The 16,674-nt window shown below is 36.2% G+C and overlaps 2 protein-coding genes across 3 annotated transcripts; both read left to right on the top strand.

Annotated features, from left to right (window-relative positions):
- The first annotated feature begins 2,390 nt into the window (after positions 1 to 2,390).
- On the top strand, positions 2,391 to 8,133 carry LOC115972510 (mitochondrial outer membrane import complex protein METAXIN). 2 transcript variants are annotated; one of them, XM_031092821.1, is made up of 7 exons: positions 2,391 to 2,512; positions 2,696 to 2,907; positions 3,556 to 3,890; positions 4,070 to 4,146; positions 4,289 to 4,349; positions 5,045 to 5,210; positions 7,698 to 8,133. In XM_031092821.1, the coding sequence occupies exons 2-7, from the start codon at positions 2,730 to 2,732 to the stop codon at positions 7,877 to 7,879; spliced, it is 999 nt and encodes a 332-aa protein (XP_030948681.1). In that variant the 5' UTR covers positions 2,391 to 2,512; positions 2,696 to 2,729; the 3' UTR covers positions 7,880 to 8,133. The 2 variants fall into 2 exon arrangements, with proteins under 2 accessions (XP_030948681.1, XP_030948683.1); XM_031092823.1 differs by having other exon boundaries at positions 2,512 to 2,566.
- A 1,378-nt stretch (positions 8,134 to 9,511) lies between these two features.
- LOC115970547 lies at positions 9,512 to 10,443 on the top strand. Its single transcript, XM_031090166.1, has 2 exons — positions 9,512 to 9,730; positions 10,165 to 10,443. Exons 1-2 carry the CDS (start codon positions 9,512 to 9,514, stop codon positions 10,441 to 10,443), a joined length of 498 nt encoding a protein of 165 aa, XP_030946026.1.
- The last annotated feature ends 6,231 nt before the right edge of the window (positions 10,444 to 16,674 follow it).

Here is a 16,674-nt window from a genome sequence, read left to right as displayed (position 1 = left end):
AAACTTATGATTTTTTCTTTTTACTTGGTTCATTTTTCGACCATAAGCCCCTATACCAGGGCGGGGAAAGTTGGCTTGAGGCCGGAAGCCCCTAGAGATGCCCGCGCCCTTGGCACTGCAAGGCGTAGCCCCTAACAGAAGTTTATGCCGGAGCAACAACTGTGTGTCGCCGGAGACGGAGGAAACCCCAAGAATTTCTGCTTGCTAGAGAGTTGACTCCACCACTACCTGCGCCAACGCGCAAGCTTTCCCACAGACGGCGCCAATTGTAAGGACACGATTCTTTTGCGGCCCAATAATGATGTTGGGCTCGCAAATGAAAGATCCCTCACAATATGATTTGTAGAGAGTGGGCTTGAAAAGCTTGCCTTTGGTCACGGGGCGATGTTCCGGTCTTGATTTTAGAGGAATTCCTGTAGAAAAAAGAGTTGAGTTTGAACATTTAAGCCCTACAGCGTCGCATCCTATGGGGTTGGGCTCCTCAGACTTGATCCGAGGATTATTAAGGTCTTACCCCGGTTATCCAACGGTGGGTTTTTCCTATGATGTGCATGTATTGTTAAGGTGTTTTCACCCATGGAGTCTTTCTTTCTGGAGGTAGGATCAGAGCCCCTTTCCAGGTTCACTTACTTTTTCTTTTATACTAGCCTGCGTTTGCTGTCCTTCGTCCACGTGTAGGGTCAACCTTTACAAGACTGATATTTGTCCCATCAGTCTAATCTCAGAATTGTTGGGGATGGTTGATAAAGCTGAAGAATACGGCTCTGTTAGGTGCAGAGTCTTATCTGGGAAGGGTAGTAAGGATAACTTTCCCAAGATATTTTAGATCTCCTTACAAATTTGTTCCTTTACCTCTTTTTTACCCTCTCCTCAATGGAGCTTTGGGTCTGCCGAGGACTAAACTGTCCTCGGCTGCATCTCCGGGCCATTTTTTGTCTTATATTTTTGAGCTCGGGCCATAACCTTTTTCGGCTTGGGCCTTTGGACTCCCCATGAGCAAGTGGGCCTGGCCCATAAATTATTGGGCCCCACAATATATATAAAACCGAAGTTTCTGCTGGTACTAAAATTTTCCACGTCAGCACAACACAATATTTAAAAAATAAAAAATAAAATTAAAAACACTATTTTTTTCTCCAAAACCTGATACTTATCTTCTTTTTTTTCTTTTTCTTTTTTTGGATAAAATTAGATATTTTAAGCTGAATTTAATCTAAAGATGATTTTTTTTTTTTTAAAAAAAATCTGCAATAAAAGGATAAGTATACCATTTCATGAATTTCTCCTATTTTTGGTGGAGAAGATCCGCCGCCGACCACCGAAGTAGTCGGGTCGGCCGGTGTCAGATTGGTTCCAGTCGGGTTCTCCGAGTGGGTCGGGTCACCAGATGGTTTTGGACAACTCTAACGATGGGTTTGAATCTATAAAATTTATTAATTAAAAGTGTTCCAAAGTTTTTATTAATTAAAAGTGTTCCAAAGTTACTTCATTTCATTATGGTCAGTATATAACATAGTTGAATTCCCATGCCTCACATATCGTAAACAAAAACAAAACAAAAAACAAAAATAAGAAAAAGAAATAAAAAATGTGGGCACTAAGAGACTATTCATGAATGGTTGATGTTGGATTCTCCCCGTTCTATTGACTAACCAATATTATTGATATCCTTCCACATTTAATTTACTTGTGGCAGAGGTATTAATTGAATTACAAAACTCTTGATTATAAAATGATTTTATCTCCGGAACATTAAGTGCATTTATACTTTTTTACATACATGTTCCACCCTTTTTATTTAAAGCACTTCATTATTTACATTGGAGTCCGTGTAAAGTTTTGTGGTACCAATTGGTCAATGTAATGTCAAATAGAAATCTTGGAATGCATAGAAGGATCGAATAATTTGATTATATAGAAAGAAGTGATTAATCTGTAATATAGATAAATGATCACATGCAATAGGATGAGCAATATATAGTTTCTTTTAGGACACACAGATGGTGGGTTTATTGAGCCTCTTTTGGAGTGGTAATTTAGGTTAGGTAATGTGTTTGAACTTGTTGAGAGTGTAATTGTGTGTTTAACTATTAGTTTGTTAAAAAAAAATGTTGGGTTCATAAACAACCTATTATAAATCTAGAGATCTTAAGTTCTATTTATTCAGTTTACGCAACTTGATGGGTTTTTTAAGATTAAATCCAAAAAAGTTAAAAAAAAAAAAAAATCATACATAACCGAGGATGGATTGAGTTACTTGTAGCAATTGGACCATGCAAATTCACCTCATCTTCTCACAATATTTTTAAAATTTTTGTTGTTTACTTGTTTACTTTAAGCCCTGTCTTAAATATAGCAGCCCGGGCCCAGGCCCAGACCCACAAGTTTGCAAGCCACGCATCCCTCAAACCCCAAAGAAAAACCCCACCTCCATTGTCCATACCTCTTGTCGCTTCTTCATCTTCTACACAGTCACATTTGACACCTTCTTCCTTCTTATACAGTTCGACAGGTAAAACCCTTAATAAATCCATTTCTGGGTTCTTTTCCTTTTGCTCTGAATTGGGTTTGTTTCTCCGATTTGACTTTTTGTTTTGTTTTGTTTTGTTTTGTTGGCTGCTTGTATTTCACGAAATCAAACTATATACAAATGGCTATATCTCTAAAAAGTTGTAAACTTTTGTTGCTGTTGTAGTTTGTAGTTGTTGTGACTATTGGCGTTTTGAAATATGGAGGAGATGAACACTGAGAATAACTGGAGAGAAGAGCAGAATTTCACATTGGTGGTAAGGAAGCCCTGTTTTGGCCTCCCCACAGCATGCCCTTCCTGCCTCCCTCTTTACTTGTATCTCAAATTTGCTCAACTCCCATTCCATTTGGATTTCTGCTCTATCTACCCTGACTCTGGTAATTCCTCTCTCTCGCTTCATGTTTCTATTGTTATACTTGTGTGAGTTTTGGTGATTAGAGATTCTGGGTGTTGGCTTGGTTGCTTTTTTGTGTTTGAGGCTCACAACTGCTATGTGTTGTTATTTTGCAATTTTTGTTGTTTATTTAAAGTATTTAAGTAATAATTCACTGTGTGTATTCTGGGTTCTGTGAATTTGCTGTGTGTATGCCTTATAGACTCTTTCTCTTACCATTCTTTACTTTTCGATCTTCATCAGTGTTTTAAAAGGTGAAAGCATAAGGTGAGGTGCTTTAGGTTGATCTGGAAGTTGCGAATCACATTGTTCGTATTCAAATTGCATGTTTGAATAAGAAAGAGCATTCCTGATTACCCTTTTTTTGCATGTACTATTGGTCTATGTCTTAGGGAATCTTAGATACAGTTAGAGCTTAATTTTCCTCTTATTTACTGTACATCCATGCTCATTTATGCCTTTTGTGTATGTCTTTGTGTTGGTAGAAACGGTATAGTATAACTGTATATGTGTATGATCTACATGGTGTAGATGTATTCTGGTACTTAAGAAAGAAAACCATTATGCTTGTACTTATATTTAAGTAAATAAGCATACTAATTGTGGTGTTGTTTGTTGTGCTCTTTGTTAGATCAAATTCCATATATTGAGTCTGGTGATTATGTGGCCTATAATAATGAGAATGGTGGGGTTATTGAAAGTCTGAAGAAAGATGGTATTGCTGATTTGGACGCTGAGTTCAAGTCAGTTCCAGAATGGATATCAACAAAAGCAATGGTTAGCTCCTGGCTAGGAGATGCAATCATGTATGAACTCTGGGTGGGGTCTGATGGTAGTTCTGCTAAGAAGATCTATTATCCTGATCTTCCATGGCCAATAGGAAAGGTTCTGTTCTGGAAGCAATCTCAGACTGTAATGCTGCAACTTGGAATAACTAAAGACAATGCCGAGCAAAAGGAGGAAGAGGTACCCTTTTCTCCTTGATCTTCCTTGTTTTTGCTTTGATATGTTCAGACTCTTTCTCTCTCTCTCAAATACGCAAGCACACAAATGTTTTAGGAAATTGTATATACACTACTTACCATTTGTTCTTCACTGGTTTTAACAATTATTCTAGGTTTTAAATTATATTTTATTGGAGACAGATTTACAATAGAGCAAAAATTGCATATGAAGCTCTGTCAAATAGGTTAGGGGAAGAGGACTTTCTATTTGAGAACAGGTGACTCTTCTGGCTATCCTGTCTTGGATATTTTATTTCCTTAAACAACTAATTTTTGGAACTTTCTGAGATTTTTTTCCTCACTTTAAGTGAACTTAACATGCTGATGTCAATAACTGCATGCGTTATTCCTTTCATGTAGGCCATCAAGTGTGGACGCAATATTTCTTGCGCATGTGCTTTTAATTCTTCAAGCATTACCTGTGAGTGATCCTACAGATTGTAACATGGTCATGATCTTGTGAAAGCTGATTGTGGTTATTTTTGTGATTAATAAAGTATATTGATTTTAATTAGTTTTGACTTTGAAGTTTATATTTGTTGAACTTAGCAAGTCTTGATTTCTGTGTTGCTCTTGTATACTCCCCTCAAAACTAGATTCCCCCCTCGCTCTCTTGGCCAAAAAATTATGACGTTTTCCCTCCCCCAAAATAAAATCAACCGTCATCTGAAGGAAAAAAAAAAAAAAAGATTTGGCGAGCGTCGCTGCTGTCAGAAGGCTTAACACCCCGCCCCCACCGCCGCCCCCAACCAACAGCTTCTGATTTGAGTTTTCCACTATCTGAAATCAACTGTCAATGTGAAATTTTTATTAGCCAATGAGATCTAGCTCAAATGACATCTCCCCTCATTAGTGCATCTCGTGAGAAAAATTTATTTTCAATTTTCCTTTTTTAGTTGTTGGATGAGAAATTAATGTCGGAAGTTATTTTGGCACTTGTGTTTTTCTGATGCTTTACGTATTGTAGTAACCATGTGTCAATTGGAGGTTGATCTTGCATGTTGGTAAAAAATGTCTGAGCTTGGTCATCATTAGATTTTGCTTTGTACTAAATATATTTTTAAGTCTTAGTATTATCGGTAGTGACGTTAAGCATGCTTCCTGCAATACTATCAGGAAACATCAGTGCTGAGGAACGCACTCTTGGAACATGGTAATCTTGTAAAGTATGCTGAAAAACATAAGATGGAGCAGATAGAGGCTGGTTCGTCATCTTCTTCTGTCCCACAGTTTCAGTCAGGCCCTTCATCATCAGCTCCAAGAAAGGGTCCTTCAAATTGGAGTAAGATCCTTCAAAATTCCAGACTTGTACTTTTTTCTCTAAAATCTTTATTTATTAATTTTGGTTGGGCAGTTTTAGTGCCTTTACCAATCCAGACTACTTTTTTCTTTTTTTGGTTGGTAACTAAAAATTTTATTGAGAATAAAAAGAGAATAAAAAAAGAGCAATCCAGAGTTGCAGATTACATTTTTAAAGTTCTAGTGAATCATGTTCGTATTAGATTTCAGATACTTAAATAAAGTGAAATCTGTAAATAAAAAAGCTTAATAGGGTATCAGTATCAACACAGTCTTGCTTGTGTCTTGTGGTTTCCCAGAATTTATTGCTGATATTGACAGGAAGATATAGTACATATCCCCCCCTCCTCCCCCTTCCCCACCCCCACCAAAAAAAAAAAATACAGGCAGATCTGATGTGAGTGATTTTTTATTTAAATGCTACATCATTCTTCATGATCTAGCCAAACCTTTATTTTTTTAAATTTGGATAATGGCTGCCTGGGTGCTACAATAAAAAAGGGTACAATGTAAACCTTGAGTGACACTTTGTTTAGTTGATTTGCTTTGTAAAAGGTTATGCCACTGTCCAGTTCAGGTCATTTTAGCCTGGACATTGTCACTTCCTTTCTGGGCTTGTATTCTTCAAATTCAATTTTCTCTAAATTGCCTCTCTAAAATAGTTAAATCACAAACTTCCCCCCCCCCAACCCCCAACGTCTCTTCTTTTTTTGATGAGTAAGCAAAAGAGGTTTTATTGAAAAAGAGAATCACATCATGTTCATGATGATGGACACAAAGTGCCTATAAAAATTATAAAAAATCTAAGAGAATTGAGAAACTCAAAAATAGGGATGTTACTGTCAGAGGCATCACCCACTAAACTCCAAACATGTTAATACTTCACACTCTACAAACGTAAGTGACATCACAATGAAGCAATAATTGATCCACTATTTTCCTGCTAACACTGACACAAACAGTACCATCCTACCAAAAGATAAGCCCTTCTTGATAAGGTTATCAATAGTTAGAATTTTACCCCAAGCTACTGTCCACAAAGAGAAAGACGCCCTCTTTGGAGCCTTGACACACCATATGCTCTGAAGAGGAAAAGGATTGCCAGTAGTGCCACAAATAGTCTTGTAGTACAAAAATCAAACTTTTTTTTAATAAGTAAGAACAAACATCAAACTTGCAACACCCCTTTAATCACCATTTCATTTTATCAGCCCCCTCCCACTAGGCACCTAAGAGTAGATATGATTTTAAAAAAAATTCACATATTGCAACTCCCAATCATGAAATTCCCTGTGAAATCATACATTTAAACTTCTAACCTCCCCATCCAACCCATAATTCAGCAAATCAAAGAGCTTACCTATTGGCCAAGCAGGCAAACAGATCAAGGTACAAATCCTTCAGAGGAAGGTGGGCCAAAACCTTACATGAACACCATCACCTAACTCAAAAGCCACATGTTGGAAAAAAGAGTCCCAACTTGTTCTAACACTACAAAGGCTACATCCATGTGATCATCTACCAGCTTTAGCACACCATCTGATGCCATAGATGTATATTTTCGTGCCCAAAATGCCATAGCCATTTCCCCTGCATAGCTTGGTTAAAGTTCCCAATCTTCTTAACCCCAAACCACTCACCTCAATAGGAGAGCACACCTTGTCCACGCCACCAAAGAGTATTTGAACTCCTCTGAGGTGTCCCATAAGAAATTCCTTTGAATCTTTTCCAACCTATATGTTACAGATTTTGGGGCAGTTAATAAGGAGAGGTAATAAGTAGGTAGGCTAGAAAGCGTACTCTTCAGCAATGTGAGCTTACCTCCCTTAGACAAATATAGTCTCTTACAACCAAATAATCTCCATTCCATCTTTTCCAAAATAGGATTCCTCACAGAGATAGCCTTGAAGGTGTCCCCAAAGGCATTCCCAAATAAGTCATTGACACACTGCCAATTCTACAACGTAAAATATCCTGCCAGTTCATTTTGACAGTAGTCACTTTCTTATGACCATTCCATAATAGCATTTTGTGTACTAGTAGAATCATAGACCTTCCTTCTGAGCAAACAAAGGAGTAGAATTTGGTCAAGACAAGGTTCTCCTTGTAGGTCTCTTTGGAATTGAAAGTTTCAGTTTATGCATTTGTTGTTTGTGTTCACGTCAGAAATAGAAACTTTATTGTGTATGCGAATGAACAGAGGCATGACTAATTGAAAATTTTTGCTGTTTTTCATTTTATGTGAGATATCAATATGGTTGAAATATTCTGACCTTAAATAAATTGTATTGCTATGTTTCACCACTAGCACACAAATAATTTATGCTTTGTCAGTTTTATACTTATAAAAAAAAAAAAAAAATTATGCTTTGTCAGTTTTATGCATTCCTATTATGTGGGATTCTTGTCTCTGCCTTATTGGTACCTTTGCTTATCATTTCTTTCTACATACAATTTGGATCAATCATAGGTTCAAAGCCCAAAAGCAAATCCAAGAGGGAAAAAACAAAGGAGGAGAAAACTTTTAGAAAAAGGGCCAAATATTTTGTGGTAGCACAGCTCGTTTCAGTTCTACTTTTTCTCACTTTCATGAATAGATCTGATGATGAAGTGGAGCTTGATGACGATGATGGCTATGGTTATGATGACTGAAAAGCATTCACTCATCTTCGTGCTGAGTTTTCAATACCAACTTTTTTCCTTTGATTAGTACCCAAGGTTAGCTAGTTGACGAGGATGACTTTTGCCCTTCTTGTAATTTTCAATGGAAATTTTGGAAAATAAGTGTCCATACAACTCAAAATTATGATTTATTTGAATAGATGAGCTGTATTTTTTTGCGGTTTCAAAAGAAATATTATATTGTTCATGACATTTGATTTTTTAAACGATGCTTACATTTTGTATTTTAATTAGCAATAATTTACTTGTACCTTTCCCAGAAAAATAATGGATCTGGATTTACATTTTTGTTAATTTGGATTGGTGAAGGGGATGTATAGCTCCTGAAATCCTCAGAAATCCTATGCAAGCAGATATCCTCTTCAGTTGCAAATGATAGAAGCACCTCATACCCATGCAATTCTTCTAAACCTACAAACCAGAATTATTTTATGTTGCCTTGATTTAATTATATTAACTATCAAATGCTTTACAGATTCCAGGAGGAAAAGGAAAAATAATGTTCACAACCTAGAGGTCTGCCAAATTTTGACCCAAATCCTTAAACCCGTCTGAACTTGAGCTTTATTCTTCAACATTTTTGCTGAAAAAAATTAATTTTGTATTTGTGAATTAGTAACTATATCCCATCTCTAGAGAAATCTCAATTGTTTTGAAATGAAAAAGGGTGCGCAGGAAAAAGAGGCCAATCTCAACATGCCGGGTTTTCTTCTCTCCAAATGTGAATAGAGATAGTAGGGAGTCGCACTGCGATGTCTTGGGTTTTGCATCAACCCCACATCTAGGTAAATATCTCGGGATTCCCATTAAACACCTAGGTTCTCCTTTGGATGTCAACTTCATTCTGGATAAAGTTAAGCAAAAATTGGCAGGGTGGAAGGCTAATCTGTTATCTCCAGCGGGTCGTACTGTTCTCATTCAAGCCTCGGCTTCAACAATCCCCGCCTATGTCATGCAATGTAATCTTCTCCCTAATAAAGTTCTGGAAGGCATTGACCAGGTCAGTCGGAATTTTTTATGGGGGTCGTTTGAATCAGCTAGGAAAATCCACTGGGTGGGGTGGAATAAGGTGACAAATCAAAAGAAAGTAGGTGGTCTTGGGTTGCAAAGTGCAAAAGGCAGAAACATTGCATTGCTAACTAAATTGAATTGGAGGTTTCATACCAAAAATGAAAGCCTTTGGGCTCGTGCGATTAAGGCAAAATACTGCTCTTCCCGGAGAATTAATTCTAGGAATCCAATCAGCCTTCCTTGCTCTCTAACCTGGAAAGGGATAAAAAAAGGCTAAGAATTTTTCCGGCAAGGTTCTAGGTGGGTGATTGGCAGAGAAAGCAATTTGAGTTTTTGGTTTGATAACTGGACCCATAAGGGACCTCTAAGACAGCTGATTCAAGGCCCTTTGCTTATAGGGGTGGCCAAGTGGAAAGTTAAGGACATTGCCTCCATGGAGGGATGAAGCTGGGATAGTATTCCATTTGATATTCCCCAAGACATAAAAATGGAGATTCAAGCAATTCCTTATGCGCTAGCTGCTAGCAGTAAGGATAGATTAATGTGGAAGGGCTCGTCGAGGGGTGACTTTATATGAAAAGTGCTTACAGTATGGCAGTGGGGGTGGACCAGTTACCAAAATTTAATGGAGGCTGGATTTGGAAGCTTCATGTACTCCCAAAGATTCAGTTCTTCCTGTGGAAATGTACCCATAATAGTATTGGAGTCAATGAATGTCTTGCTGCCAGGGGAATGAACATCAACTCGCTCTGTCTGCTTTGCCGTAAGGAGCTTGAGTCTATTATTCATGCTCTTTGGAATTGCGAGAAGGTAAAGATAGTTTGGAACGAATTGGGAGCAGTGGGGTTTGACAGGGATTTCTTCTCCTCAAATTTTGAAGATTGGATGGTGCTCAATGGGAAATCAGATACAGCTCACAATCAAAATTTTCCTCCGTGGAAAATAACTTTTCCCTTTGCCGTGTGGTTGATTTGGAAGAATAGGAACCAAGCTATGTTCAAGAGGTGACCACAGAATCCAAGGTTAGCAAAGAGTATCTCCAACTATGCTTTGGAGTTCTTCTTTTGTGCTGGCCCAACCAATGATATTCGGAATCGGGTGACAAACTTGGTTAAATGGGATAGACCGGAGTGTGGGTGGATGAAGTTAAATACTGACGGGTCGTCGTTGGGAAACTCGGGAATTACAGGTGGAGGAGGTGTTATTCGGGACTGGGCTGGAAAATGGGTTGCTCATTTTTCTAGGAAGATTGGTGTAGCGATGAGTTTATTGGTGGAGTTGTGGGCCATTCGGGATGGTTTGATGCTCTGTATCGAAGAAGATTGACCATGGTTGAGGTGGAGTTAGACGCTAAGGCTGTAGTGGATATGTTGGTTGATTCCCATTACTCAAATAACGCTATTGCCCCTCTGTTAGAGGACTGCAAGTACCTTATTTCGCATATACCTCAAGTTAGGATTAAACACTGTTACCGTGAGGCCAACAGGTGTGCGGATAGACTTGCTAGGAAAGGTGCCAACTAGTATTTAAATTGTGTTTTGTATGAAAATCCGCCTGTGGATTTATGTGAGGTTGTGGAGGCTGATCTCAATGGGACTAGTGTTGCCAGGCAGTGCCCTAGAAATTTTGTAATTCCTTAGTTCCTTTTTTTTTTTTTTTTTAAGTATCCGTTTGACCAAAAAAAAAAAAAAAAAAAAACAATATGTTGACAAGATGGGTTAAAAATCAAGTTTTGCCGTAATCTTAAAAGAAATTAGTTTGGTCATAGAAAATATAAGAAGAAGATGGAATCTAATGGTAGATTTATTAAAATTCATTTCCAATAAAAAGATATTGAGTATTGTATAATATTGTATGATGCATGATATGTCTTGTATGATGTACGGAATTAGAAGCAAAAAGATGAGTATTGTATGAATGAATCGGAGATGCTCATACATTATCATATGAAAAGAATAAGAAAGAATAAGGGATTAATAATAATGAAAAGAATAAGAAAGAATAAGGGATTAATTAGGGTAGGAAAAGAAGTCATGAATGCATTGTATGAAAAGAATAAGGGATTAATTAGGGTAAGAAAAGTCATGAATGCATTGTATGAAAAGAATAAGGGATTACTTATATATAAAATAAAAATAAAAATGAAAAGAATAAGGGATTAATTAGGGTAGGAAATGTCATGAATGGGTCAAGCGCAATACCATGTTGCAAGTTCTCAGTTAAAAAATTATAATAATTTTAAGATATACTTTTTCTTCACCACTGTAAAAATGACTTTTTGTGATTTGAATCTATAAAATTTATTAATTAAAACTTAAAAGTGTTCCAAAGTTACATCATTGTGGTTGGTTTATATAGTCAATTTGAACCTATGCCTCATAGGTTCTCCCCACACACACAACAACAACAACAAAATCTGAAACATAGAAGGCAAACACTGAAACAGTATTCATGAATTGGTTCATGTTGGATTCTTCCCATTCTCCATATACAAACCAACCAATATTATTAGTAGCCTTCCACATTTGAATTATGGAGTAATTTCATCTTTACTAATTTGCTTATATGATCTACTTTTTAAAAAAAAATTTATATAAGCGTAGAATAATCAAATTGGAGTCAACGTGACAAAATTAATTTGTGGTAGGCTGGTAGCAATTGGTCAGTGTAATGTCAAAAAGAAATTTAGGAATGCATTGAGAGATTGGTTTTTTTTTTTTTTTTTGGAGAAGAAGAAGGATTGGATAATTTAGTTACGTGGAAAGAAGTGATTAATGTGTGATGTGGATTATAATATAATCATGCAACTACGTAAACATTATGGACAAGGTTTTGCTCCAAACATGTTGAAACATTTTGACAAAAAAAACTACTTGATAGACAACTATTCCATGAAATAGAAGCAACTCGACAAAATTTCATAGACAGCAAAACTATTCGGAGATTACCCAAATGTGAGTTTTTCTTTTTATTCTTTCTGTTCCTTTAGTTTCTTGGTGAGACACTGCCCTTCCCCTATAAATTAAATGTTGCCTTTCATTTAGTTTCTTTATTGCTTTTGTTTTTTGTTGCTGTTCCTTTATTTTTCTTGATGAGTCTTTCTTGGTGTTTTCTTGTGTTGACAGAATTGTGGTAATCTTTAATTGTGATTGATAAAATAATAATAATAATAATAATAATAATAATAATAGTCCTAGTACTTGGTTGGAGTTTAAAATTCATAATTTAATGGGTGAAACACATTCTTGGAAGAGTCGATTTGATTTTGTTTTTGTTTTTGTTTTTTTGTTTTAATGTAAGAGAATTGGGAAACCGTACTTTTGTCCTCATTGTGAGCTGGGGTGCAAACATTTCAGCTTCCTCTTTGTAAGACTATTGCTAATTTTCATATCACAAAATTTTCCTCCTTTTAAGGATGGCAATTACCTGAATACAAAGAAAAAAACAAATTGACTTACTATATAGCCCCAAAGCAGGAAGGTTCATATTGGTTAGGCAAGTTAACAACCTCACTCATACATGGTCTTGAATCTGGCCTAGTGGTTATTAAAGCAGAGTGACCGCAAATTATTAAAAAAAATTCAAGAAAGAGGATAAAGAAATTAAATTATATACAAATTTGCATACAAATATTTTGTCATTATGATTTTTTTTTTTAATGATTGACTTAAGTATTTAATTCATACCTTTTTAATTTTTCAGGTTTGTTAATATGTATTTATCATGACTTACTAAGCCTCTTGTGGCTTTGGGTAGTTTTGGTCTAGAGCTTTTTCATCATTACATTGGATAGAAGTTTGAATATATGATTGCATATCTCATATGATATGCTATATGTTCTTTCTTCTTATCACGATTCATGCTTCTTTGAAAGATCAAGCTTCGACTATCTAATTACATAGATGTAAGTTAAATGGCAAAGCATTTTTGGCTTGTAATCTACACCACCTGGATAACATTTCCACTCTGTGAATTGTACATGGTTTAATATCACAAGCTTAATGTCAAGCATCAGTGTCAGAATAGATATCATATTGAAAACCCTATTTGATAATGTTGCACTGAATATTTGTTGCAGCACACCTTACTTTCTTTCACAGTAAAAGAACAATGGCAACTCAATCTGGTGGCTTGATTCAGGATCAGAATTTGAACTCCACTGTAGAGGTACTAGAAGCTCTGTCTAACCCTTTGTTCTGTACATGTTATTTTTTATAGTTGTTTTTATTGTAATTATTTTGTGTCTTATTATAGTTTCAATATTCAACTTTCATACTTATAGTTTCTAGAAAGAAAACTGCATCAGTGGGCAGTCAAAGAGCACTAGCTGACCTTTCAAATTCAGAAAAACCCTCAACATGCCTGGCATTGAAGAACCATTCCAACAAGTTGGTTGCTGTTGGTGGAGAGCATAATGTGTGTAAATTAACATCTCCTTCTGGAGGAAAGATCAAAGTCCTTATTGAGTTCCCAAACTCTGAGAAACCCTCTACACTTAAGGCATCAAAGAAGAACCATACAGACAAGTTGAGCATTGACAATAGAGAAATTGATGTCTCTAAGCCAATATCTTCTGTCCAAGGGGAGGTCAATGCTTTTGAACCCACTATAAGCCAGTCAACAAAGAGCCATCAGTTTATTGCTTAAGATAAAGTAAATGGTAGGAAAGCACTAACAAACATTTTAAATATAGAAACTCTATATCTACATCAGGCTTCAAAGACTAATCATTATTCCAAGGTCAGCTTTGTTGAAGATGAAAAATTCCTGCACAATCATAAAGGGTGCATCCAATTGAAAACAAGGGCAGCTGACATGGAATTCTTTGTGAGGATACTTGGATTGGATGATGGTAATAATCCTCATCCTTTTTAATGTTGTTCGTTTAAAGCCATGCCTAACAATCTTTTCTATGCTTGTATTTGATTACTAATTGTGCTCCCTTTTTTCAATGCAATTGTTGTTAGAGAGTGTGCTTTTAGATCAGCGCCAAGGAAAGGTGGGTTTGCATTTCTGTCCCTATTTTCCCACAATGTGTTCCTTTTTCAATTTCTTAAAGCTGGTATACATATGGATCACTTATTTTGTATTTTCAGGTTGCGAGTCCCCTTTGGAATTGGGTAACTGTGGAGATGGCTGAGCTGCCAAATGAAGTTCAAACTCCTTTTCAATGGACATCTGAGCTGCTGGATATTGATATTTCTTCACAGCAATGCGGGATGTTTATGTCTCCAAAAAACTTTTCATTGATGGACACACCTGCATTTTCCTCAGGTTTGAATTACCAATACTTGGCTGCAGGCTTGTAGTATTTTGACCAAATGTGATAGTTAAAGTTGTGTAATTCGTTTTCTCTTTCTCATTTTTAAAAAGAATGGCCGGTGATGTAATTATGATTTACGACTCCTTCGCTGATTGATTTCATTCATACTTTCTAGATTATGAACTCATGTTGCAGCTCATATCATAGGCTCATTGGCTAACTACTGAACTCTTTGAGCTTGCAACTAACTGCCATAGGTTTATCATGCTTGTTTATGTGTTCTGACCCACCTAAGGATTTTTAGCTTCTGTCTCAATGAAAGAACGTTGCTCATTTTGGTGGAAAAATATTTAATATTACGGAAATTCTTGCTGCAAATAAAGTAAATTAAATCTGAATTCTAGCTACCTAAAGTTAACAAGCTTTGTAAGTGAACAAGGGCAAGAAAGAATCTTGCATAGATATAGAATTATGTAAACGTGTTGTACTTAAAGGTTGATTTTGTGTATGTTGGAGTCCCTGATAATACGTCTCTTACCACATAATCTCCTAGGACTAGATCATAGTGTCTTCTTTCACAAGAATCTAGTGAAAAGCCCTCTATGATTGTTTCTTGTTAGAGTAACAGTGGGACATACTGAAGAATACAAGTAGTTGCTTGTAGAGAACAAAAAAATGGCAATTAACCCCAGGTTAGCACAATTAATTGGTGATCACGATTCACGCCTCATTAAGTGTGGAGGATTTCGAACCTCCCCTCTTCCCTTGGGACCAAGACTCATTTAAAAAAAAAAAAAAAAAAAAAAACTAGCAAGATAGAGAAGATAGTCAAAGTCTATTTTCAATCAATCCCAACTCCCAAGGGATTGGATTCACCAAGAAAATAGTTGAGTGTTCGAAAAACTTTGGGCGCACATTAACAGGGAAAAAAAATGCTTATATTAGATCTTGCCAAGATTTATGGTTGGAAAGTAATGGTAAGAAAACAAGTGTTACAACTAAGCCAAAACGAAGTGGTGTCCAGTCCATTAATAAAAGGAATAATATATAAGATAATAGTTAAATATAAGGCCTGTGGGTTTCAGTTAGCTTAGCTGGTAAAATCTCTGATGGTTATATAAGAGATTTGGGGTTCGATTCCCACCTACACCAAAAACTGATTGGTTAAGGCCTAATTGTAAAATTAGGTTAAAGGAGCTATCAAGATGGGTAGATCTAAGAAGGAATTTATTCAAAATCTATATGCGATTCCAAGAAACTTAAGAAAGACAAGTTTGGAACCACACACAACTTCTTTGAGGTTTACATACAGTAAAAACAAAAGCCTACTTTTTTATTTTATTTAAATAACACAACCACTGTGGATAAGGAACACTAATCACTAATCAGCCAGTAATCACAAGTTTATGTGGGAATTTTATTTCACAAAACTTGTACCAATATAAACGTATCATCTTGTGCCCCTGCCTAGTCAGTATGAAGAGTGCCTACATATTATATGAATTACTGAAGTTTGAAAGTATGAATTAATGGAAAACAAAAATAGGAAAAGTAACATTTTGTTCATGTATGATGAGGATACATATAATTGGTGATTATCTGGGGAGTGGGGTAATAGCAAAGAATTTGATAGGGAACACAATTTGATTTTGGAGGGTACATACACCACAATAATTTTGAGAGATTGGCAGCATTCATCGTTTTGAAAGTGTAGAACCATTTTAGTTCAATAACAATGTGATGCATAATTATATTTTCTCAATGGCAAAGCAAGTCACATCATTATATTTCCCTTTTTAACCTCTTTGCATGTGCAACATGCTATTTAGTATTCTTTTTCTTCATTTTTTTTTTTGAACTCTTTTTTCTTTCTCTCTCAATCCATTTGGCACGTCCTCGTTTTCTATGATGTGAAGGTAAATATATAATAAATCCACACATCAATGTCCCATTTATCATAAGGTCTATATTATGTAAGAGCAGTGGGCACCAACTCTTGTCCCATTGAAAATTGAAGATGTGGTCTATAAGGGGTAGTGGTTTTCACGACCAAAAAAGGGGCGGCTTAGTGCTTTGTTGAAAACCACCTTTTCAATTAAATATAGAAAGAAAGACACATGTAGAGGAAGTGTAAAGGAAGAACTTGGTTATTGAAAAATCTAGTAGTTCAAAGAGTTCATTGGATAGGATATATGCCCCACAGACAAACCATTTTGCGGACATAATAACACTACTTTGCCTCACACAAGTTACTAGCACTAACATCTCCTTTACCTCAAATTCTGTTTGGTATTCAATTTCACAATTGGCTGTAGCCACACTATTGCCTTTAACTATATACACTTGTCACAAACTGAAGATATTAAGAGAACCCCCCCCCCCCGGCCCATATGCAAAACACAATTAGGGAGAACTATTTAGTGTCTTTTTTGGATTCTCTTTCTAAAGTGGCTCAAAAGTTACAATTGTACAAGCACTAACTTATAGCTGA

Source organism: Quercus lobata, chromosome 12, assembly GCF_001633185.2.
Source record: "Quercus lobata isolate SW786 chromosome 12, ValleyOak3.0 Primary Assembly, whole genome shotgun sequence".
Lineage (NCBI taxonomy): Eukaryota > Viridiplantae > Streptophyta > Magnoliopsida > Fagales > Fagaceae > Quercus > Quercus lobata.
Note: the sequence above shows the minus strand (reverse complement) of the source record. Positions and strands in the feature narration are given on the sequence as shown.